This window comes from Gadus morhua, chromosome 5, assembly GCF_902167405.1.
Source record: "Gadus morhua chromosome 5, gadMor3.0, whole genome shotgun sequence".
Taxonomy (NCBI): Eukaryota; Metazoa; Chordata; class Actinopteri; order Gadiformes; family Gadidae; genus Gadus; species Gadus morhua.
In genome coordinates this window covers 21,850,251-21,874,847 of record NC_044052.1, presented here as the reverse complement: position 1 = coordinate 21,874,847, position 24,597 = coordinate 21,850,251, and the positions used below count along the sequence as shown (strand labels likewise).

General features: G+C 43.6%; 1 protein-coding gene across 1 annotated transcript; it reads right to left on the bottom strand.

The window, feature by feature from the left end:
- Positions 1-173: 173 nt before the first annotated feature.
- Positions 174-7,785, bottom strand: LOC115544397 (uncharacterized). Its single transcript, XM_030357323.1, has 11 exons — positions 7,641-7,785; positions 4,381-4,816; positions 3,671-3,788; positions 3,446-3,535; positions 3,253-3,353; positions 2,998-3,099; positions 2,598-2,727; positions 2,304-2,405; positions 1,951-2,109; positions 1,699-1,817; positions 174-1,100 (listed from the first exon to the last, which is right to left on the bottom strand). Exons 1-11 carry the CDS (start codon positions 7,681-7,683, stop codon positions 959-961), a joined length of 1,542 nt encoding a protein of 513 aa, XP_030213183.1. The 5' UTR covers positions 7,684-7,785; the 3' UTR covers positions 174-958.
- Between the last annotated feature and the right edge of the window lie 16,812 nt (positions 7,786-24,597).

The window sequence follows — 24,597 nt, the reverse complement described above, 5'->3', positions numbered from 1 at the left end:
CTGTTCGATAACTCTGGGGCAATACTTTTCAATGTGCGCTGTCCCTCTGAAGATAATCACCATCATTGAAGATGACGTGTGAAGTATATGAAGTATGAGTCTGAATTGAGTCTTGATGTCATGTGACCAGTGGCCGTTTCTTTGGACTGAGAGAATATGAACACACCATCATGCTGCATGCATCACATTCTTTATTGATTCATTGCTATTAGCTGATATTTCAAATGAATAAAAATATAATTTATTTATTGATATTTACAATCATCAAACAAAACAATAAATAACAGCCATGGGTATACACCGATCTTCACTCTGTGAACACCTAATAATCATCTTCATATTTTTCCTGTACCACAGACAATAAGCTTCAAGGTGAACCCTACTTTGATTTTCAAATAAACAACATCTACAGCAAGCAGGGGTTGTCTCATCGAAGCGTAGAGATCGAAGGACAAACCCCTCGGACCCACCCAAAGGACAATCACTTGAGCACCCACCACCTGGTCTGTATTTGCACTATATTCAATACTGTGAACTATATTTCTTATCAACTGTGAACTAGATTTGCACTATTTACATATCTAATAATAATATTCAATATCCAATGTATATATTCAAACTTCTTGCATTTCAATATCTTTCAGTGCCTTTTGCTGTATGCAAACATTGCACATGCTATACAGTACCTTATATTTAATTATATTTAACTGTATTAGTTTAACTAAATTCTGCTCTTCGTACAGATTTTTCTTGTAGTTTAGTTTATTTATCTACTTTGTTTTAAGCATATTTTGTGTGAAGGGATCTTGCAAATTAAGAATTTCATTGCCCAGTGCAAACTATGTTTCCATTGTGTATATGACAATAAACCTCTTGTATCTTGTATCTTAAAGTTTAACGTGCATAATCGATTTCATACAATCATGTTGTCTTCAGCCAGCACAGCTCAAATCGTTTTCTATTCTGGTCCCAACGTCCGAGTAGAGTCACTGGTGTCTCTGGTGGACAGAACCTGAACACCGGCCCGGACCTCTTTGACCTCATGGACGGAGAGACCTCCTTTCCACTCCAACAGATCAGAACACAGTTTCTTAACTTTCCTGCAGGGGAGAGAGAGAGAGAGAGAGAGAGAGAGAGAGAGAGAGAGAGAGAGAGAGAGAGAGAGAGAGAGAGAGAGAGAGAGAGAGAGAGAGAGAGAGAGAGAGAGAGAGAGAGAGAGACAGAGAGACAGAGAGACAGAGAGAGAAAGGTAATCCTACCTTTAACAGTATTCTGCAAATACACAAACATTTGTCTAACTTTGTATTTTACACAAAGATAAAGAGAGAAAAGAAGAAAGAGATTAACAGAAAGGATAAAGGTGATACAGAGAGATGAAGAGAGATGAAGAGAGAGATTAAGAGAGAGAGACGAAAGAGAGATGTAGAGATGAAGAGAGGGATGAAGAGAGGGCAATGAAGAGAGATGGAGATGTTCTGAGAGGTGAAGAGACACAGGGATGAAGAGAGAGGAAGAGAGAGATGCAGAGAGAGAGATGAAGAGACACATAGATAAGGAGAGAGGAAGAGAGAGAGATGCAGAGAGAGAGATGAAGAGACACATAGATGGAGAGAGATGAAGAGAGAGATGAAGAGACACATAGATGGAGAGAGAGATGAAGAGACACAGAGAGAGGGAGAGATGGAGATGGAAACTCACTCAAACTGGCAGAGCTGCATCATCCCAGAGAGGATGATCTTCACTGAGTCCACGTCCTGGCTCTGGATCAGCTCCTCCACCTTCAGGAGCACATGGTTCTGTTGTCTGACACCAGGGTGCTATCAGAAACACACACACACACACACACACACACACACACACACACACACACACACGGACTGTAAGTACTGTGGTAGATTAAGCAGTAAGAACCATTGAGTGTGAAATACTGTGCTGTACCCGGGCCCTCACCAGGTCTGAGAAGGTCTTATGAAGATGTTGTGCGTCCTGAGTCACTTTCTGACCCACGTCACGACCCCATCGCTTCTCCAGCTCCTTCTTCTTCTTGGTGCTTGCCAGCTGGTACAGGTACAAGGCGCACACCCGCTCATAGGCCAGGTCAAGAGCCTCCTGAGAGAGAGAGAGAGAGAGAGAGAGAGAGAGAGAGAGAGAGAGAGAGAGAGAGAGAGAGAGAGAGAGAGAGAGAGAGAGAGAGAGAGAGAGAGAGAGAGAGAGAGAGAGAGAGAGAGAGAGAGAGAGAGAGAGATGTTCATATAACAGCTTACTCAGCAACTAACAGAAGGTTATAGAAAGTCTCCCTCTACCTTCTGGACGTCTGGACAACAGCCTTCAGCTCTGAACATCTCCTTCATCTCCATCAGCAGAAAATCTTCCTCTCTGCTTTTGAAATGGCTTTTCAGGTGTTCCTGAGGGAATCCACGACCACAGGTTTTATAAACTGGTTATTGTCTTCTCACCACCAGACTTGTTTTAACAACCATGGATGTATTACTGAAGCATCACTCATGTATTCTAGAAGGTCCTGGTCAGCACGGTATTAGTTGAGGACGTAAACTTCTGGCTAACAACACTACAACAGTAGCGGTTCTTCTCTGCACCTTGATGATCGTAACGAGAGCCTCTCCCATGGAGGTCCTGGCGTCGGTCTCCAATGCCCTCAGTGCGCGCAGGGTCTCCTCCGCTGGGAGGTCCCGGGTTCCTCCATCAGTGGAGGGTTGGATGTAGCTCCTGCAGAACAAGGGCCTATTATTGACATACTGTGACACTTTCTAATTCCTACTATATATTTTTTTGATGTATATTGTATCTATTATACTGTAGATACAAAACATGCATACAATACAATACCAGACATGCTCACATGCTTCAGAAATGCTAACATCAGACATGCTTAAGCGGAACACATATCAGAAATGGGCTGGAATGCTCAAGGTTTGATCCCTCGAGCTTTGAGCAGAAAGCTCTAGCATGTAGCATGAGGCATGGGCCTTTACTCACACAAGGCCTTGGAGTGTGTTGAGTGTCTTGAGGGAGGTCTCCACGGTCATCTTGGGAGATTTGTCGTATCTTTTCAGAAGTTCCTGTTTGGCCGTCGTGAACCTACAGCCAGAAGGAGGACTCATTTAGGCCTCTTGACAGCCAAAGAACCTGACTGCAAACCTGGCTTTCGCCATCATTGTGGCTTTTAGCATCTTGCAAAGCCACAATTGTACCATGGAAACACCAATCGTCAGCAAGAAAAGGGCGACATACCTCTCTAGAAACTCCTGGAGTTTGAGGAAGCAGACCTGCCGGGTGAACTCCTGCACGTTCTCACTGACGGACTCCGCTCTGACAATTGGTCCTTCAATGCACTTCAGGAAAAAATATATTTTGTATGTTTCTACACACGTGTGTACATATTGACGTTATTCCAATGTGCAGAACTGTCCTGTGTCCGCAGTACCTCAATGACGTCTGTGTGTAGTTCCCAGGACCTCCAAAACTCTGATTTGTGGCGCTTAATGATGACATCCAGGGACATCTCGACATCCTCCTGCAGTCAAGCAAGACACAATGAATCTAGGCCCACCTATCCTCTGTCAGTTTGTTAGTTACAATAGAGGGTTTCCCAAAGGTGAAGAGGCTAACCCAGTGTGGGTGTTCTAGTTCCTGCAGCATGTCTTCCTACCTCCAGTGTGGTCCGGAGGATTTTGTGGACGCATACGACCGTCTCAGAGTACAGGTGCATGTCCACGGGACTCCTCTGTTGGTTCTCACTGAAGTCCGGGTCTCCCAGGAACCCCCGACTGTGAAGGCACAACCAGGGTGTTAAGGTCCACAGATACAGGTTCTATCTAGAGCTACAGGTCTGACTACAAGGTTATATCTAGAGCTACAGGTCTGACTACAAGGTTATATCTAGAGCTACAGGTCTGACTACAAGGTTATATCTAGAGCTACAGGTCTGACTACAAGGTTATATCTAGAGCTAAAGGTCTAACTATAAGGTTATATCTACAGCTACATGTCTAACTATGTATGTATCTATACGTGTGTATGCCTGTGTCTGTCTGTCTGTCTGTCTGTCTGTCTGTCTGTCTGTCTGTCTGTCTGTCTGTCTGTCTGTCTGTCTGTCTGTCTGCATGCATGCATGCATGCATGCATGTATGTATGTATGTATGTATGTATGTATGTATGTATGTATGTATGTATGAATGTATGTATGTATGTATGTATGTATGTATGTATGTATGAATGTATGTATGTATGCATGCATGCATGTATGTATGTATGTATGTGTTTACTTCTCTAAACACATACATACTACACATACGTGTAGTTTGAATGTCGTGTGCCTGTGTGTGTACGTGTGTGCGTGTGTGTGTTTGTGCAGACAACCTTAAGTAAGTGTTGCAGAGCCACTCCATTAGCACAAAGGCCTGCTGTGACGCCGAGATCCTCGGTAGGAGGGCGTGCACGTGTTCCATCGCGAGGCGGTGGTACGACGGCACCAGACCGGCCAGGTTCTTGAAGTTCTCGCGCAGAGGGTTCAGACGATGCAGCTCGTCGTGCACGGCCCGCCTCACAACGTTCAGGTGTTCCTCCAGCAGCTCCGGGGTTAACACACCGTCGCCCCCTGGGGGCGGCGAGGGGAAGTGCTTCACCGCTGACCGCTTGATGAGGTCTTCGGCGCTGGCAGAGGAGTCCTGTTCCACTTTCAGATACTCGCCCAGTGTTTCTAGGTCCAGATGTTCCAGAGCGCGGGATGGGCCGTCAACCTGGGTCTCCTCTTCAATGCTCCGTCCGCTTGAAGCGTCGTCATCATGGGCGCTATCTGTGAACGGAGAGGAAAAGAGTCACATGTGGTGCTGTGTTCACACTTCTGCAGACCCCACCCTTCCACCTCTGGACTCCCGAGACACGATGCATCGTGCTTTTATACTTCCATGTCCCGGTTCACATGTGGGTGACAAGGGGGCATTGAAGGACTTCCATCCATAAATGTACACAAATCGACACGCAAATCCAAGGTCGAGCCATCTCCATTGAAGATATTCAGGAAGAGTAACGTATATGCCCTAGGATGTGATGGAGGTGGTGATTAAATCAGCGTCGACCGGCACATGGGGCGGGTACCGTCTCTGAGTGGGGTTGCGGATCTTCGAGGATCTTTGAGAACAGATCTGCCATCTAATCTCTTCTGCTTGGGAAGGTTCCTCACGTTGAAATCTCCCGGAAGTACTTCAGTGGAATTAGAAAATGCAGTGTGCCAAAAATACCAGGATGTTGTACTACATCAGGTCGCACTTTGCCCGGCAGTATGCAAGTTATTCTGCCCCACAATCCTCTGTGCAACAGAAGATACGTGGGTGGCCCTGCAGGTGTGCTGATCAGAGACATTACCTGTGGTGATGATTTGGAAATCAGTCTGCACCTTCCCTTACGAATGGATAGGACGTAATGCCGTCCCAGAAGTCCTTGCGGCAGGAACATTAAAAGCGACGTATCGATCGGCCATTCAAAAAAACAAACGATTGACCTGACCGACCGTTATTTTCATACGATCAGACTAACAGGGACTTAATTAGTGCACCCTTTTTAATTGGCTTTTATTTGGCTTTTTTTTATTTTTTATCTTTTTAATTGTTGATATGAATTTACTGTTTTATATCCAGGCCCGCATAGTGTTATATCTCATTCTATTTTATTATTTTATAGGCCTAAAGAGTGGCGAAGTCACCACCCTTCCGGTAGAGCTCATGGGACCTATGATATCGAAAAATATGAATGGGTGTCAATGGAGAGATAGTAATTATCTTCTGGTCCCAGTCTTTATATGCCCTGGATTACACATATGTTGTTTTTGGATTTAAATGATCATTTTTCATGCAAAGAAAACTCAACATTTTCGTGAAGAAGTTTGATAATTTTAGGTTTTATGAGAGGCCGCTTTGTGAACTACAGCTCTTCGCTACTCTCGACGCATATGATATACGTCACCACACCCGCACTTGGAACTCGGCACAGAGATGGCGATCTCTCTGCTCCACTTCACAACTTTTTTTCAAGGCGAGGATAAAAGCATAGAAAGAGGTGAAAACCACTATAAGTCAGGGCATGTGGAGAGTTTTAGTTATGTGCCATCTCTATGTGCCATCTCTGTGCCGAGTTCCAAGTGCGGGTGTGGTGACGTATATCATATGCGTCGAGAGCAGCGAAGAGCTGTAGTTCACAAAGCGGCCTCACATAAAACCTAAAAATATCAAACTTCTTCATGACAATTTTTAGTTTTCTTTGCATGAAAAATTATAATTTAAATCCACAAACAACATATGTGTAATCCAGGGCATATAAAGACCGGAAGACAAGAAAATAATTATTTTCTCTCCATTGACACCCATTCATATTTTTCGATCTCATAGGTCCCATGAGCTCTACCGGAAGGGGCGTGACTCCGCCACTCTATAGGTTATTCTCGCACACGTTAGGTTTCTTCCTCTTCTCATCTTACATGGTAGCGTTCGAGTTTATTTGCATGTAGGGCAGAGAAGTGTCCCTCCAGACATCCATTGTGGAGACGCGTTTTAATGCAAGGTGTGATCAGCGCCACAAACACATAGGAGAGCCGGCTGATAACACTTTTAACGTCTTTTTCAAAGATGACTTTACGTATACAAATAATTTCATGTGATCAACAACTCACATGTGTATTCTCTTAGTTACAAGTGTAATTTAATACATATTATGCTGGATGATCGCGCTGTTTTTTTTTAACTTTTTTTTTTTACTGTTGACGTGCGGGACGTTTGAAACGAGTGTTTCAATCGTCCCGACAGCGACTTCTGGCACTTAAACCTTTTTTGCCTCTTAACTTCAAAACTCTGACATTGCACACTTTAGGACAGTTTTAAGTACTAATTCATCTCTTGTATTGTCATATTACTATGCCATGAAACAAAAAACCCAACTGTTTATTACAAAAAACAACCGCACAGAAGATTTTACTTTCCGCGCTCAAAAACAGGTTCGCGGGGATAACGTTTGAACGGTATGACGTCATTACAGAAAATTTCCCGTTGTTGGCCAATGGCCAGTCTTGCGTGCTGAAGGTAGTGACAAAATTTGACGTCACGTGGAAGACGATTGTGGTTTTCGAGGAAATCGCTGTGTTTCAATGGTCCCGTGTTTCAATCGACCCCGCACGCCATCTGTCACTCTCTATCATTTTAATATGATCGATTATAATATAATGTCCTCGTTTCAACATTCTGTACGTGTTTGTAAAAAACACACAAAAAAGCTAAACTAAACTATGTGTAACTCATATCGTGGTATTAATTACGGTAGTCCCTGTTGGTTGTGGTGCCGTACGGATGTAATCTCTTTAGATCAGAGTTGTATGTGGGACACTTTCTATTTTATATGTGTCCGTGTTGCTTCACACCCACTGCAATCCTGAAGATAAAAATAATCTTCCCCTGGAAAAACGGTATGGACTCTTATCTGATCAACTCTGTGTCACTTAAATTCCCGAGCCTGCTTGGGCTGACAGAGACGATCCAGAGACAGGGAAGTCGGCCACATCAGACGAACGATAAGGAAAAGTGCGCTATATAATATAAATCACATAATATCATATAGGTAAGCAATAACCTTACCTATAGACGCAGAGGCGTTTCTTGTTTTCCTCGATGACTCCATCGTAGTTGAATTCTCTTGAATTCTCTTTATGTTGGGTGTTGAGGTCCGAAGTCCAAGTCTGGCGGTGAGGTGCCCTACCTGCGGTGTTTATAGCAGTGAGGTGCGCTCCCTGCCGTGATTGGAGCGCATCAATGCCGAGGGATTTCCCGAGTCCTAACTTTCGTTTTCCTTGCGTAGTTGGCGTGCTGCGTCCTGATTGGTGCGCGCTTCAAAGCCCAGGTTGTTTCAGTAAACACTTGTCGCGCCAAGTCATACTCTACCCAATCAAACTCAATCAAAGTCGATCATGGCATTGTTATTCTAGTAAGGTTGACGCCGATCAACAAAGATCAACATCCCGTGACCTCAGTAGGCTACCTGAGTGCGTGGGGGCTTCTCCCAGCCAGGGCCGGATCTACCATTAGGGCCCACGGCACTGTGCCCAGGGGCCCCAACCATTCCCAGCCAGTGGGGGGGCACCACACGAAAGAAACTTTTTATTTTTTTATTTTTTTTTATGAATGTTTGTACTCATGTTTTGTATTGCCTGCCAACAAAAGAGTTTGGAATCTGCACACTGAGAGACTAAAAGTAAAGTGTCTTAAAAGAACTGCAGCGTCCTGTGATATCTATGCACCTGAACACAACGCAGTAGTCGGCGGAGTAAGACCAAGCCGGCTACACTTTATGTGTCATTATGTGTGTGTGTTAAAATAATAATAATAAAAAAAGAATATAGAATTTTTTTCTCCTGATTTTTTTCGGGGAGGGGGGGGGGGGGGGCCTTCAGACATTTGTGCCCAGGGGCCTATGATTTGTTAATCCGGCCCTGCCCCCAGCACTCAGGTACAGGTACTCAATTGCTTTCCCTCCCGTCCCGTGGTGACCTGGCTGCACTCTGAAAGTACCTGTGGTCCTCATTACAGGACACAACACCTCTACACCTGAGCCCGTAACCACGGTACACGTGCAGGTAAACAGTATGTACATTACGTTCCTAGGGGCGCCAAGTCAAGCATGAAAAACTAAATATTTTACTTATATTATTTTTAAATAAAAAATGACAACAGTTACAAAATAGAAAGAATTTAGAAATAAATTATTGAATACTAAGACAAAAACGAATACACACATGTCGTCCAAAGAACATCATGTGAATGACCTCATCAGAATATGACATCACAATAGGGATTTCCCTTAAATACTCCTCCCTCGGAATAAGTACATTTTTTGCATTATTTGAGGTTTATAGAGCGCAACAGTACGTTTACGTGCACAGCTTAATCAGATTAAAGCCGTAGTTCGACTATGCTCCTCCGTTCCTCGTTTTCTGACGGCGACATAAACACGACTACCTTCTACTTGTTGGTTCTGTTTGTCTTGTTTTTGTCCCTATTTTAACTATAAGCGTCTACTTATGCATTAGCACTTTGTATTTATTTGCCTCCTGAAGTGTGGATCGAAGGACACTCCCCGTACTCAACGGCAGCCATCTTAGCTACGTAGCGGAAGAGGCGGAGCCAGGCTGAGCCAAAGTCGGCGCATTTTCCACATAGCCTGCATTAATAGATTCATTTTGTAGTTTTTATAGTTTTTATAGCTGCTAGGCGTAAAGAGTTCACCGTTCAAAGTGGGATGTTTATTGCGGGGGAGGAGCCACAGCGGCAGTCGTGATCGTAATTTCCGGTTAGTGCACCACGGAGTACTCGATTTGGAACAGCACTCACATCTGAAAAAATAACGTAGTAGATAGTGCGGATAGTATACTTCCTTTAAGTATACTCATGGAAGTACGGGTATGGTCTCACGGAAATACGTGACACTGTCACGTTATTTAATCTATTGAAACGTGATCAGGGACACGTAGGCCTATTTTCTAAATTTTGTATTTCAATTGGAAGTAGGCTATTTGTCGTGTCACTAAGCATGACTTCCAAACTAAGGTTCTGTCCGGGAGCGTTCTCCCTAATGTCCCTTATGGAGCTCCGTACAGATATAATTGTCTTAGAACACTCCCATTCAGAATGCATTGGTTTACATTTTGTTTCTGTGTAACACGCAATAAGTCGGACTATCGTGCTCACGCAATCGCGCACACACACACACACACACACACACACACACACACACACACACACACACACACACACACACACACACACACACACACACACACACACACACACACACACACACACACACACACACACACAACCTCTTGCAGGCAGACTCAGAATCTTGAGCCCATTTATTAGGGAACAGGTGTTATCGGGATTCCATCACTGCATTCCCAGAATCCTGCATTGTGAAAGTCTTCCCTTTTTTTTTTTTAAATGTACAATGGCATTTTATTCTACATACAAAACAACCATAGTATTTTTCAGGAGTCCACGACCACCCTGCCCGTTTTGACACACAAAAGTAATTTGACACTTCTGGGATGAGCCAATGATTCATCTGTTTGGAAGGTTTTGCTTGAGACAAACAAAGAATCTTCGGGCAACAGATGTGACAGCTGTTTCTGCTCTCTCTCTCCTTCGTCTGCTGGGTCCTCTGTGTTTGCCTACCTGCTACAGGTAGCCAGTGGGCGGGGCTGAGAGGCTTGTCAGCTGATGAGGTGCACCTGTGCAGGTCTGCCACGCAGGCTTTAGCCAGTCTCTCTCTCTTTCCACAGAAGAGGGTGGGCTTGGGTTCTGTTTAGGGTGGTTCCTTAAGGTTTTGGACCTTAAGGTCCAGTAGTTCAGTTGGTTGGTCACATATGTTGGTTTGCTGTTCAGGTTTGGTTTGTTGCATTTTGTTTGGGTATTTCCAACATGGTAAAGATGGTTTGTTGTTCCCAGTATTTGTTTTGTCTGTCTGGGTAAGTTTCCTCCGTTCTGGCTCGGTCGGTCCTTGTGATTTTGGTACTGGTTTTCTGTCCAAACCATATAATCTCACATTTTCTCATCTTCCATACGCTACACTAATCCCTTTACAGATTTCATGATACTTACTTTATTCTAATAAATAACTTTATCCCTTATCATGTGTGGATCCCGATCTTTGCTCTGACCCGAGCCTCGTCTTAATGCAGCCAAGGAGATGGAAGAGCGTTATGAATAATTATTAGATGATTGTGTTGTACAATGAAAGACAGTAAAGATTCAATATGAATGGCAAAATAAGGATGGGATTTTATTTGAACAATAAAATATGTGTTGGGCAAATTATAGAGAGGCTGAGATTATAGATTTCATATTGAAAAGGCGAAGGGGTGAAAAAATTTAAGAAATACATTTAAGAAATATAGGCCTACTCAAAGCCCAAATCATTGATATCATACCTTATCCAATAATAAAGAAATTTGAATTTGAATGGTAACAATTCCGTTAAATCCTCGTCCTCGTTTTGAACGTCTCACTCATGGCCGATCAGTGTTCTTTCTGATTAGCTCTTAATTGGGATCACCTGTCACGCACCCCTTTATTAAAGGTGAACACAATGGGTTTGGTTTACTTTTCGTATCGGCCTGTGTCAATCGAGGTTGAGTTTAGTGAGGGTTGAAAGTTTTCGATCTAGATTGCAGATCACTATTGTCACTTTATACAAACTGAAAGTATGCGTTGTTGCGTGTTTGTGGGCATTTGACTGAACAGCCCAGACAAATATTGCTACCAACATGGTACTTCGAAACAGACCACCGCAGTGAGTAAAAGTTATTTTCCTTTATTAATTGTTGACGTTTTTGGGCTGTCTCCTCGGACACAAGCCATCAGTATCCCTGCTCTTTGCACCTTGACATGCATGTCGCCGCTGTTTGTTAACCGAGCTTTGCTGATTTGTATCTTGTGATGTGTGTGTTTTTCTTAACAGGTGTTAGATGACTGACAAGATCTATGGGGGGGCCCCCTTTGGGCCCCCCCATACCAACATAGTCTTCAAAGGAATCTAGTGCCATGGGACTCCAGTGTCTTCAAAACATCCTCGGAATACATGTGTATGAATGGTCCACCGAAGGGTTGATCTGGAAGCCACCACGGTCCACGCAGTAATCTGCTGCGTGGGCCGTAGTGGCTTCCAGAGCCATCTTTCGGTCTTGGTCTGAAAGACAGTTGCCCTTCAATGTAGCAGGCTACGGGTTTCTGAAGAAGCCTGCTTTACGTAGCATTGGAGTACAAATATTGTGCAAAATGCTCATGTAATTGCACTAGCACTAGTAACCTGTAGATTAGCTTAGTTTAACGTCATTCCGTGCTGTCTCTGTCAAATGTGTGGCTTACTTTAAGTCCACAAGGCCCTCTGGTAAACCACGTTGGAACACCCCTGGACAAGGTGATTAGTCACTGGGTGTGTGCTCAAGTTTTGTTCCATTTTTCACTAGTTGGTTAAAGTTTGGTAGAATTGTTTGGATGCTAGCCACGTGATGGCGTATGTACAAGAGCCTACCGTGGCCAGGCCACAGTTGCGACGGCCACGGCCAGATGGCCTAGTGTGAGTGGAACCTTGATTGCATTTGTATACTGTTTACCATTGGCTGTTTATGCAATTTGGCTTAATTCATCCGCAGTAAAGCTGCATTTGACTATTCCAGGGTCGTTTTGTATATAATCTTTCAATTGACCATGTTGACTAGTTTGCTTACAATCCAACGGTTGTGACCATTTATGCAACTGGGCTGTGAACCTTGCAATTCTAGTTGCATATTTGTACACGCAAGCTTGTCCATTTCTATCGCCATCAATAACACTAGCTTCAGCATTTCCTTGTAGGCCATTAGCTGACTTGTGTATTGGAGCGATGATTTGGGTATTTTAAGATGCTTGAAAACCTAAAATAAAGCAAAATGCGTGTCTGGTGTGCAAGAGCCAATTTGTTGGCTTGCAGTAGTCGAGGAGTTGCCGTAGGTCGTAAGCCATCTGGAGGTTTGTGGCAATGGAGGCTTGCGGTAGATCTGCCATCCAAGAAAGGTTAATTCTTCTGAAGCATGATTAATAGTTTAGTAAATTGAATCTATTCATATAGAACAATAAAATCCAAGACTGCAGGCAGTAACTTGGAATGCAATAGGTGGAAAGTATTAGTCTTCATTTGTAACAGAATAATTAACATGACTAACTGGGTTTCTTCCATTTTCTAACTAGGGGGACTTGACTGGTGAGTCTACTGGATTAATCAGTAGCAGTACTTTGCCCAACAGATTTGATGGCATGACTACAGGGTGACAAAGACAATTATTCCCTGCCTATCAAAAGAGTTCTAAAACATATCTGCTGGAACAGTTCCTATACTTTTTGTATAATTTGGTCATGCTGCAAATTTACTTTTTGTAGTTGCTCCATATTTAGTTCTTTGACAGCCTCACCTGCTAGAAAAGTCTATTCAAATCGGCTAAATATAATGAACTAAATTAATAGCCATGAAATGTCACTCATACTAATGGCAAATACCCTCTTTCAGTCAGTGGTTCAACACTGATGTCTCTCTAGGCTTGAGGGAGAGCTCACAAGTAAATTACACGAATGTCCTGGAGCAATTGGGAATACAATTTTATTTAGTCTACCTGACCAGGGACATTTTTGAACTATAGGTCACCTAACCCAAACTTTTCACTCTTGTTAGGTTGTCCTTTTCTCTTGTTTTAACCCGAAAGGGCTGAAATATCAACATTTCAGGTATTCTGTTTGGATAATGTGCAAAACTTGTGGCTTCACTAATAAAAAAAATTAACAAATGTATTTTTCTTAATGTGGTTAAACTATTTAAAGATTTGTATGCAAAATATTTCTGCTCCATTTGTGGTCAATGAAACTCTGAATTTTTTTAATTTGATAAAACACAACTATGGGTTAAAGGTATTTGCTTTGGGCATCTTTTGATATTTTTAGAATCTAGCTCCATTGCCGTTAGAAATGGTGTCTCCCAGTACTGCAAAGTGCTTCCACAAGTTTAAAAAATGGGCAGAAAAGGAACCTCCAACTAAATCTATTTAACGGTTAGAAAGTTTCCATGGAAGCTCGTGGCTGCTGGTTCCAACACAGCTCCACTGTTAGCCTGTGACCTTGCGTTTAACTTTTTTTCGACTTTTGGTGACTTTCACAAGAGAACTGGTTAATACAATAAACAAGACATTTCATGGTACCATTTTGAACTGTTTGTGGATATTGCATTAAATCCATATGCATATCAACGAAACAATGGAATGAAATAAATAGTTCAAGCAATTTGTGGGACTTGGCTGCTTTTACATTATTACTCATTTTGGGGGTTATTTCAGTCTTCAACCTGCAGGTCGTGCGAAGAATCATGTGAATGGGAATATTTTATAAATGTCTTTCATCTTTCGTCTCAACACTTCTGCTGCAGCCGCTGTTGAAGCGTACGAGTCCTTTGAGACCCCCTTTGATAAAAGGGGTTCTCAAATGTTGACCCTCAGTCACCTATTGCATCACTTCCTTTAGGGCTTCGGCCTCCTAATTGATCATTATAGTATAATTGAATGCCCTCTGTCATATACTGTATATGATGCCTCCACCACTGGGACGTGGCAACAATTCTCAATCCATATGGGGGGGATGCTTGTGGACAGTAGGGGTGTATACTCGACATAAATGGGAAGCAAACTCATCTCACAAATGAGTAATGACATCTCACAAATATTTATTTAATAAATTGTTTCAATTTATAATCCAAAATCCAATGGCAAAACCCGTTGGCTTTTTGTCGAGGGAATCCAGGGCGACGCTCACTTCCGGGTTGGCCAACATACGTCATCCCTCCACCACTCTACTGTACAAACACATGTTCAAGTTGAATGAGAATAATAATAATAATAATAATAATTCTGCCATAGTATTTATTTAAGGGGGGGGGATACAAGTCTTTTGGCCATTTGTAGTGTTGATCAGCAGAGAAATAATTTGTCCGCAAAGACGGTGACGTCGCTTAGCAACGGTAGACGCTGGGGTAGACAAGTCACCGGACTACTACCCATGCAAGTGAACGGAGTGTTCCACGGCATTGAGAAGACCCGTGTAATAAAGGCCTATAATATTTCTGTTCATGGCATAGATTTCTCCTCAGATTAGGCCAATAAACCAATGGAAAAATAAAAATCGATCAAAGGCCCGGCCCGAGTATAGTGGTGGGAAATATCGGCCCGACCCGGCCCGCGTTGGGCTCGGGCTCGGGCAGAGAATCTAAACACTGACTGGAACTACTTAGCGGGTGTCTGTAGGGCGATATCAGGAGTTAATGCACGCACTGCAGCCAATCAGAATCAGAGTATTCCCCCAGACCGTGGACTAAACAATATTATTCACGAGTTATAAACAACCCCTACACATCAATATTAATGATAACCCTGTGGAAATTGCCATAAGTGAGAGACACAATTTCGCACGTTGAGCACACAGTTGTGTGACTCGTTTATTTAGTAAGAGAGAAACAGGAAATCAAAACGTGCTGAAGGTAAACAAATCCTGCATGGGCTCTGACGTCATGAGACGCTCGTATTTTCGTGAGACCATACCCGTACTTCCATGAGTATACTTAAAGGAAGTATACTATCCGCACTATCTACTACGTTATTTTTTCAGACGTGAGTGCTGTTCCAAATCGAGTACTCCGTGGTGCACTAACCAGAAATTACGATCACGACTGCCGCCGTGGCTACTCCCCCGCAATAAACATCCCGCTTTGAACGGTGAACTCTTTACGCCTAGCAGCTATAAAAAACTACAAAATGACTCCGCCTCTTCCGCTACGTAGCTAAGATGGCTGCCGTTGAGTACGGGGAGTGTCCTTCGATCCACACTTCAGGATTAGCCCGTTTTGAGTACGGTATCCGGCTCCTTGAAGTATACTTCTTTTCTAAATTTTGGCTAGTAAGTACGGACAGTACGGGTATTGGAACACGGCACAGGTTCGAGCGTGTGCATGGGTTGAATTGCGTGTGTCTCACGCCGAATGCATGAGACATGAGAGCCCTGTACTTACGTGACACAAACCAGCACCGCAAACGTTCTCTCCCGCTTGAGATGACGTCTTTCTTTATAGGTTCATGGGTCTGATTCGCCGATTTCCCATGCTGATATCCCCGAAGATTCCCGGGCATCTTCGACAATTTGGCTATAGATTGTCTCATTACACGCTAAATAATATAATTATAGCCTAATTATATCTATATCTATATCTATATCTATATCTATCTATATCTATATCTATATCTATATCTATATATATATATATATATATATATATATATATATATATATATATATATATATATATATATAACATTTGTGGTTTTGGCATAAACATAACTAGGGTGCACTGTACTATCTGCGCACACCCTTTCTGAAGCCTCTCTCTCGCTCTCTCTCTCTCTCTGTCCCTCCCTCTCTCTCTCTTTCTCTCTCTCTCGTACCGTTTTGTGGAGCACGTTAATTGTCTTAGAACACTCCCATTCAGAATGCATTGGTTTACATTTCGTTCTGTGCAACACGCAAAAAGTCGGACTATCGTGCTCTGGAACACGCTCCAATAGATTAACGTTCGTGCGCAGGAGCACGCAATCGCGTGATACCGGGTTGAACACACGCCTTTGATTGGTGGAGCTCGCTGTTACCATGGAAACTTCTACTGCGCTTGTGAAAATCAAGTCGTCGATAACTCGATCGATTACCACAGGAACCATGATTTCCCTTAGATTAATGGAGGGTAGAGAGTTGTTGTTAGAGCTGTAGAGGAAATGAGCTCCAAGTGTTGAAAAATATGTTGATATCGAATATATGATGAAAAATAAAAGTAAACATGTATGATATAGCACTAGCAGTGCTATTTAGTAATTTGGGTAGTATAAAATCAAGGAATACATAATAGAATGAATACGTAACTGGAATTGATCGTAGCTGAAAGGAGACATGAATTCACACACATCACAAGATACAAATAGAGGAACCGGCATTGATGGACGTGCGAATGAAGGAACCATGTCGCTGACAACACTATATATACTATATGAAACACTATACACACACACACACACACACACACACACACACACACACACACACACACACACACACACACACACACACACACACACACACACACACACACACACACACACACACACACACACACACACAATAACCCACACAGACTATTACACAACTTGTATTAACAATATAAACAATATGATGATGATAAAGGTTATAAGATGTAAGAAACGTGCTATTCTATTGGGTTGTGACCATTGCGAAAAAGTTTGCAATGGTTTATGGGATGAGTAGTTCCTTCACCCTTTCATAAAATTGTAGGCCTATACCTTTGATTCTTCTTCCATTTTCCCCAAAAAATTCTCCGCAACACATATTTTTTGGATATGACTACTTTGACGAATGATGGGCTTGGTTCCAGGCTTCCAACTCTTTATATTACAATTTAACTTAAAGTCAATGGAGAACATTTATGGGAAATTTACTTCCGGAAACTGATTTATTTTCATGTGAGAGTGCTTTGTGTGAGAGTGGATCGGGTCGTAGGGATAAATGAGTATAAACACACAATGCTGCATGCATCACATACTTTATTGATTGATATGAACTATTTACAATCATCAAATAAATGAAACCATAAATAAAAATAGAACAGAATACATCAGAATGCATCATGGGAGGTTTGTTGGCAAAACTACCTGTACTGTACTGTAACTGTACCTTACTGTAACGCCAGAGATATATTGCTTGACTGTACTTATTGGAGGTCGCTTTGGATAAAAGTGTCTGCTAAATGCCCCAAATGTAAATGTAAATAATATTTTGAGAGTATTTTGAGAGTAGTCAAGAGAGTTTTGCAGTAACGTCAATTCCTAAATAAAACTGGAATATCAGAGAGAGAGAGAGAGAGAGAGAGAGAGAGAGAGAGAGAGAGAGAGAGAGAGAGAGAGAGAGAGAGAGAGAGAGAGAGAGAGAGAGAGAGAGAGAGAGAGAGAGAGAGAGAGAGAGAGAGAGAGAGAGAGAGAGAGAGAGAGAGAGAGAGAGTTAAATGGTCATCATTTTTACTTTTATTACTTTATTTCCTACATTGTATCTTGTTTAACTTTCTGAACTCTGGCAATGTAAAGTAATATATTCCATGACAACGAAGCCTGTTCAATTTTGAGAAAGGAGAGTGCGAACGAGAGAGAGCGAGATGAGAAGAGATAGAAAGTATTAGATTTCAGCGTATTTCTAAACTGTTTGTATAGACTCTGCGTTGAGTTTTTTTCATCGTAGTAGTTATTCTTCAAGTGGAAATCAAAGCAAATTGACAAGTTGGATAAGGGGGTTGAATAGATGGTTTATTCCTTAGATGTATTACAGTGAGATACAGACTCAGGTTGAATAATCTACAGTGTAGGGGTTGAGGAGCAGTTTCGAGATGTGTTCCTTGGCTGTCGATCCCTCTTCTCACCGAACCAAAGGGTTGGGGCGAGTATTTATAATAAAGAAACATGGTAACACGTGAACAGAAGCACTCTCAGCCTTGATAAGGTATATGGCCCTGGCTATGTCCCAGGGGAACAGGTTGGTTCATCCTTGTTGAGACATAACAAATGGCGGAATGTTGGAAATAACAACTTGTACCAGTGTGAGAGGCACTGGCCTGTTTCTAGACTAGGAATGTGAACACAGAGAGGCATTAAAATACACCAACATTCTACATTCCTCCCTCTTGATCATTTTAAACGTAGTTTAAAGATCACCCTTAAAATGAGAATTCAGTGTATCTACTGGTAAACAATTAACAAAAAAAGGAAGCATAAAAGGCAATAGACAAGTAAATACACATCTAACACAAGTAAACCAGGTGTAGGCTACTATGATAAAAAAAATAAACTCATTAGGTTACCCTTGAGTTTGTGGATTACATTATTTGTGGATTACATTATGGCGGTCAAATGAACAATTTCCCCCTGTTAAAAGATGACACAACATCACAAACAATACCGGTAACATCATGGCTCAGTTGGTCTTGAGTAGCAGATACAACAGAGTTATTTTCCATGTGATGGCCACTGCAGGTGTGATGGGGATGGGGATGAAGGTTCGTAGCAGGGCGTCAGGACGAACGCTGAGACACAGTTCAGTTCAAGAACAGACAGCCGCCTGCTATCACAAGGACTCAACTCGTGTCCGTGCCTCGTGGATGTCCAGGTACGATGAAACATGTAACAAAGAAAAAGTGCAGTATCAGTCATGGGGAGGCATTGTCACAGCCTCCAACAGTAATGATAATTAACTATGGTTGATAATTGACTTAATGATTTGATATCGATACACATTTACAGGTTTACTATGTCATTGTAGCTTGTCTTAATGATTCAATAAACAATAAAAAATTATCAGACAAAAAAATCTCTTGATTCAAAAATGGTTATATCAGTAATCAGTAATCAGTCATGATTCTCAATAAAACTTGTATAAATGAATGAATGAGCGAACCTTTGTTCAAAAATAAAACAAAACAACCATCAATGTTCTAAAACTGAGCAGTTGTGTCAAGAGGAAACCAACATTGAATTCTCGCTTGGATAGGCGGTGACAAAGCCCTAGCATCTTTCAAAAACGAACCTCCCGTGAAAATAAAGGAATGAAAATAACAAACCCTCCCTACTCTTCAACTCGTATCAGTTAATGTATCCACTTTGACTTCTTAGCTACATGAACAGCGGATCGAGTAACTAATCGAATTGGGTATGGCCCCTCATATTTGGCCTCTAACGCTATTCGTTGTGGTTTGTGGATCATAACCCGTTGCCCTGGCACTAACGAGTAACCTCCCTCTGGGGGCTCGGCCCAAGCTTCCTCGACCTGGTTTGATGTCACCAGGAGAGTCTCGGAGAGTTGGATGCAGTAGTTCATCAGAGCGTCCGATGTCAGGTGGACGTCTGCGTTGCGCAAGTCAGTCTAGCCTGGGTAACTGAAGCATCGGCCAAACACGACCTCGTAGGGGGGACAGTCCAACGTCTTTGTTGTATGTGGCGCTCAAACTGCACAAGGCGATGGACATCGTGTCCATGGAGGGCATCCATCCCTAGAAGGGCTTCCTGGATATCGTCTTCTGTCCTGTATTGTTATCTCGGCGGGTCCAACAGCAAAGTTGATGGGATCAGTTTGTGAAAGCTGGAGGCAGTGCCCTCCGGCGCTGCGGGCCCTCTTCTTTGTTTTTGACCTGGGCAGTTTGAGAGATTTCGAAAGTCGTAGTGGGATTGTAGTAAATTCGGCACCAGCGTCCATCAGGAAATCTATTTCAAATTGGTGTTCAATTAAGGCAGTTACGTAGAAGCTGTTTTTGTCGAGTCGAATGGCTGCGGCGATGGCACGAAGAGAGGGGGCTTCTAGTCAGGTTTTATTGTTGTTCTCCGGCACCACTTCTCGCCAGTAACTTCCTCAGTAGTTCCCTCTTTTTGTCTGAGAGGTTTTCTTCCCGTACGTTTTCGTTGGCTTTACATTCTCTTATCCAGTGTCCAATTTGTCCGCAATTGTGGCATGGTCGAGGTTCTCTCGGCCTGTCGGACTGGGGGACCCGTTCTCTGTCCCAGTTGGACTTGGGGAATCGTTCTCTGTCACGGCACATCTTTCTGGGGGCTTTACATTCTCTTATCCAGTGTCCAATTTCTCCGCAATTGTGGCATGGTCGAGGTTCTCTCGGCCTGTTGGACTGGGGGACCCTTTCTCTGTCCCAGTTGGACTTGGGGAATCGTTCTCTGTCCCTGGCTATTTCCTTCTTCTCATGAGACAGGCATCGGATCCTGACTTCTTCATCTCGCTCTACCGTTTCACAGACTTCCTTGATAGTTGCCATTGTGCAGCCCCCGCTGTCCCAGTTCGAAAGCCTCGCATTCACTCCCCTTCGGATCTCCGGCAGTACCTGCTGGAGGTACATGGTCTTCAAAGGCAAGTCCTGTGACTGGTCGATGGTGTCCACATCATATTCGGTTTGGCCTGCGTGCAGCAAATAACATTTGAAGAAGCGCTCGTTGAACTTGTCCAGGTCTTCGTCAGGCTTCTGCAAACAACAAGTGATTCTCGTCCAGTTGACTTGTGCCCTGGAGTGTTTTTTGATCCACGCCTTTATGGCCTCCCATCCCTTTTCTGGTCTCATGCCGTCTTCTCCCATGGCCTCTTCCACATCATATCGAATCTGGGTTCGCTCAGTGCTTTTCAGGTGTTTGAACAATATAGCGAGGCCATCGTAGGGGTGGAGTTCGTACAGAAGCATCAGCTGTTTCAATGTCACCCATGGCTTTAGACCTGCTCTCCTTGGGTGGTCGATTTCCTTGCTCCATCTTTCGATGTCCTTCGGGCTGGAGGGTTCATAGAGGACTGGGCATCCGTCCACGCTACCTATCTTCATAAAGGGCCTGAGGTTAAATATTTCGTCTGCCTCATCGACCTTCTGCATACAGGCAAAGCTCACAGCCCTCTTGTGGGCGGACCTGCGGAGAAGCTCTCTCTCTCTGTCTTCTCCATAAATCTCCTCTCCCTCATCGGCGATCTTGACGTGCGGTGTGGCTGCCCCTCCCATCGCGCTGCAGTGTGGTTGGTTGGATGGTTGGTGGTTGTTGACATCAAATCCTCCATTGAGTGACTCATTCTTAGTCACTGCTCCAGACCTCACCGCGGGGGGTTGTTGTACCGGGGGGTGCGGATGGGTAAATTGTTGTGGGGCAGGGGGAAATTGTTGTGGGCACTGGGTCGCATCATAATTAGCATAGTCAGGTGGGGCAGGTGGATTTCTCTTCTGTGGCACGTGGGGAGCACTGCAGATGACCGCGTCGCCTATAAAGCTGTTGATGTCTGATAGAATTCTGTGTCTTGCCCCCTGTAATCCACCAGATGGTGTAGATTGTTGCATCGGGAAGATGTATTCCCCATCTTGGCCACAAGATGGCAGTGTGGGGTACATGCGACCATAGGCTCCCAAGGTTCCTCCCCCTGTGCCTTGGTCCCTCCCCTCTGAGGGCCCTGAGTCGAGGGGGTGGGCCACTTTCACTCCTTGTCTGACCAGCGCGGTGTGTAGGTCTGTGAACTCTGACAACTCACTCTGCTCCTTGTTCAGTGCCGCTTCATCCTTTAACAAACAAATTTCGTCGGCAAGCAGTTTGATTTGCTCTCCTTTTCTGTTCAGAGCATCCTCATAGTGAGCAGTTTTCTTCTCCAATTCATCTCTCTTTTTGTTGCTGACATGCTTAATAAAGTAGTGCTTGCACTGAGACAATAGTAACAACCCGATTGGTTCATTTCGTCTAGTCTTCTTGATCCAGTCTTTGAAAACCATCCAGATCGATTCCTTTGGCCAGCATTTAGTTTGGGGGTCGATCGTTATCGCATGTGTTACGCAAAGTTTTTCTTCGGTTCCTTGCAAATCGTGTATGTCGTTGAAGAATCTAGACAGAGTCTCGCTTACTGAATAAATGTCCAAATCTCTTACTTCCAATTCAAAATAATCTTGTTCAATTGGTTCAGATGCGTTGGGACTGTGATTGCCCTCGTTTGTCTCCTTATCTGCCTTCTTTTTGCCTTTACCTTTCGGCATTGTTTCTAACGTTTTTTATCTAGGCAAAGCTAAACCTAGCCACCAATCGCTGTTTAGAAATAAAAATAAAACGCCCCCCACGAAGCTCGGTATGCCAACACCAGGAGATGTGCTAATCTTTTTTTCCTCTTAGATTCAACACAACCCGTATCTGTGTGTCCACGGCGGGGAATCAAAACAACGTAAGAATAAAAAAAAAATTGCGATTCATGTAACTGTACCAGTGAGTTCAATACAAATACGGTTTCACAGCCAATCGTAAAACAAAATCCCTGAGCAAACCAAACCTTTAAGTTATATTCAGGACACGTATCAACATTGACAAACTAGCAAAGATGAACTAATCACTTGAATGACCCTGCATGCAATTTCTATTCTAGGACTCTAACCATGCTCTTAGTGACACAACTTCATTACTCAGCCAATGTAGTGCAGCCTAATAGTAAAATAATAATAACGGTTATGTGTGTGAATATTATCTTAAGATTACTTTCTGGTTCTTTTCTCTTGGTAGAGGGTATGGAATGAGATTCAGTCACCGTTGATTCCCACGAGGTGCATGGAGATGCGCCGGTTCGGCCGCGTTGAAGAAGACGCGGGTCCCTCAGCACGGCAGGTGTCGATCAGACGTCTTCCCAGGCCGGGTGCGCGGCCTTCTCGACCACAAGGCAATCTTCAGTTGGCAGGCCTCCAGGCCTCTTCTCACTCCTCGCTCTTCTATCCGGGTCACGGCACCAAATGTTAGATTTCAGCTTATTTCTAAACTGTTCGTATAGACTCTGCGTTGTGTATTTTTCGTCGTAGTAGTAGTTCTTGAAGTCGAAACCAAAGCAACTTGACAGGTTGGATAAGAGGGTTGAATAGATGGTTTATTCCAGGGTGTAATACAGCGAGATACAGACTTAGGTTGAATAATCTATAGTGTAGGCGGTTGAGGAGCAGTTTCGAGACGTGTTCCTTGGCTGTCGATCCCTCTTCTCACTGAACCAAAGGGTTGGGGCGAGTACTTAATAATAACGAAACGTGAATAACAAGAGAACAGAAGCACTCTCAGCCTTGATAAGGTATATGGCCCTGGCTATGTCCCAGAGGACCAGGTCGGTTCATCCTTGTTGAGACATAACAAATGGAGGAATGTTGGAAATAACAACTTGTATCAGTGTGAGAGGTACTGGTATGTTTCTAGACTAGAAATGTGAACACAGAGAGACACTAAAATGAACCAACATTCTCCAAAAGATATTAGGAGTGACTGAGACAAAGCTGAAGAGAGAGATACAGACAGAGATAGAAACAGAGATTAAGATAGAAAAAAATATGAAGGGTAAAGAGATGGAAATACAAATGAGAATTATAGATTAAATGATGGAGATGCATAGAGATAGAGAGAGTCAGAGACAGCGTTTAAAGGGGGGTACAGATGGAGGAAGAGAGATACAGGGAGATACGTAGATATATGGATATATATATGGAGAAATGAAGTGAAAAGCTACAGAGAGAGAGGAAATTGACAAAGACAAGAAGACAGATGAAGACTAACAGAGAGACTAAGATAAAACAAATGAAGAGTTACAAAGATATGTAGAGATACAGCGATATAATGAGACAGAGAGAGGCAGAGAGATGAAGAGAGAGATGAAGAGAGAGGAAGCTGGAGACCCTGTGGACTCACTACTGAGATAAAAAAGTGTAGTACTGTACTGTACTGTACTGTGCTGTGCTGTACTGTACTGTACTGTACTATGCTGTGCTGTACTGTGCTGTACTGTACTATGCTGTGCTGTGCTGTACTGTGCTGTTCTGTGCTGTACTGTACTCGGGGCCTCACCAGGTCTGAGAAGGTCTTATGAAGATGTTCCGGGTCCTGAGTCACTTTCTGACCCACGTCACGACCCCCAGGGGCGTAGCACCAAATTCTGGGCCCCGTATGCAAGAGGTCCTGATGGGGCCCCCCCCCGAATTTCACGTACCAGCCCCCTGCGAGGAATCCTTACGGGGGGGGGGGGGGGGGGGGAGTAGTTGGATGAGGCATCCTGACGGGGGGCATTTCACGATTGCGTGACCTAAATACAGCGGCAAGTGGACACTGGGCGCAGGGGTGGTAGAAAAATCACCTTACACCCCCCAGTCGGCCCTGAGAGCGGGTATGCGCCAGTGTTTACCTGCTTGTCAGTGTGGGTGCGTCAACGTGCGTTTGTGTGGGTGCGTGCGTGCGTGCGTGCGCCAGTGTACGTGCGTGTCAGCGTTTATGCGTCAACGTGTGTCGGTGTGTGTACGTTTGTGTGAGACAGCGAGAGGGACCATATTCCCTTCTCTATTCTGCTAGAGACAGCGATAGACAACGTGTTTTTCTGAGAGTGGACGGTTGCTCCA

Excerpts from the sequence above, each read along its gene's own strand:
- LOC115544397 (XM_030357323.1), bottom strand. The coding sequence starts at position 7,683 with ATGGAGTCATCGAGGAAAACAAGAAACGCCTCTGCGTCTATAG. Across the intron at positions 2,728-2,997 it reads AACACACTCCAAGGCCTTGT|GAGCTACATCCAACCCTCCA; the intron begins GTGAGTAAAGGC and ends CTTGTTCTGCAG. Across the intron at positions 1,818-1,950 it reads ATAAGACCTTCTCAGACCTG|CACCCTGGTGTCAGACAACA; the intron begins GTGAGGGCCCGG and ends TGTTTCTGATAG.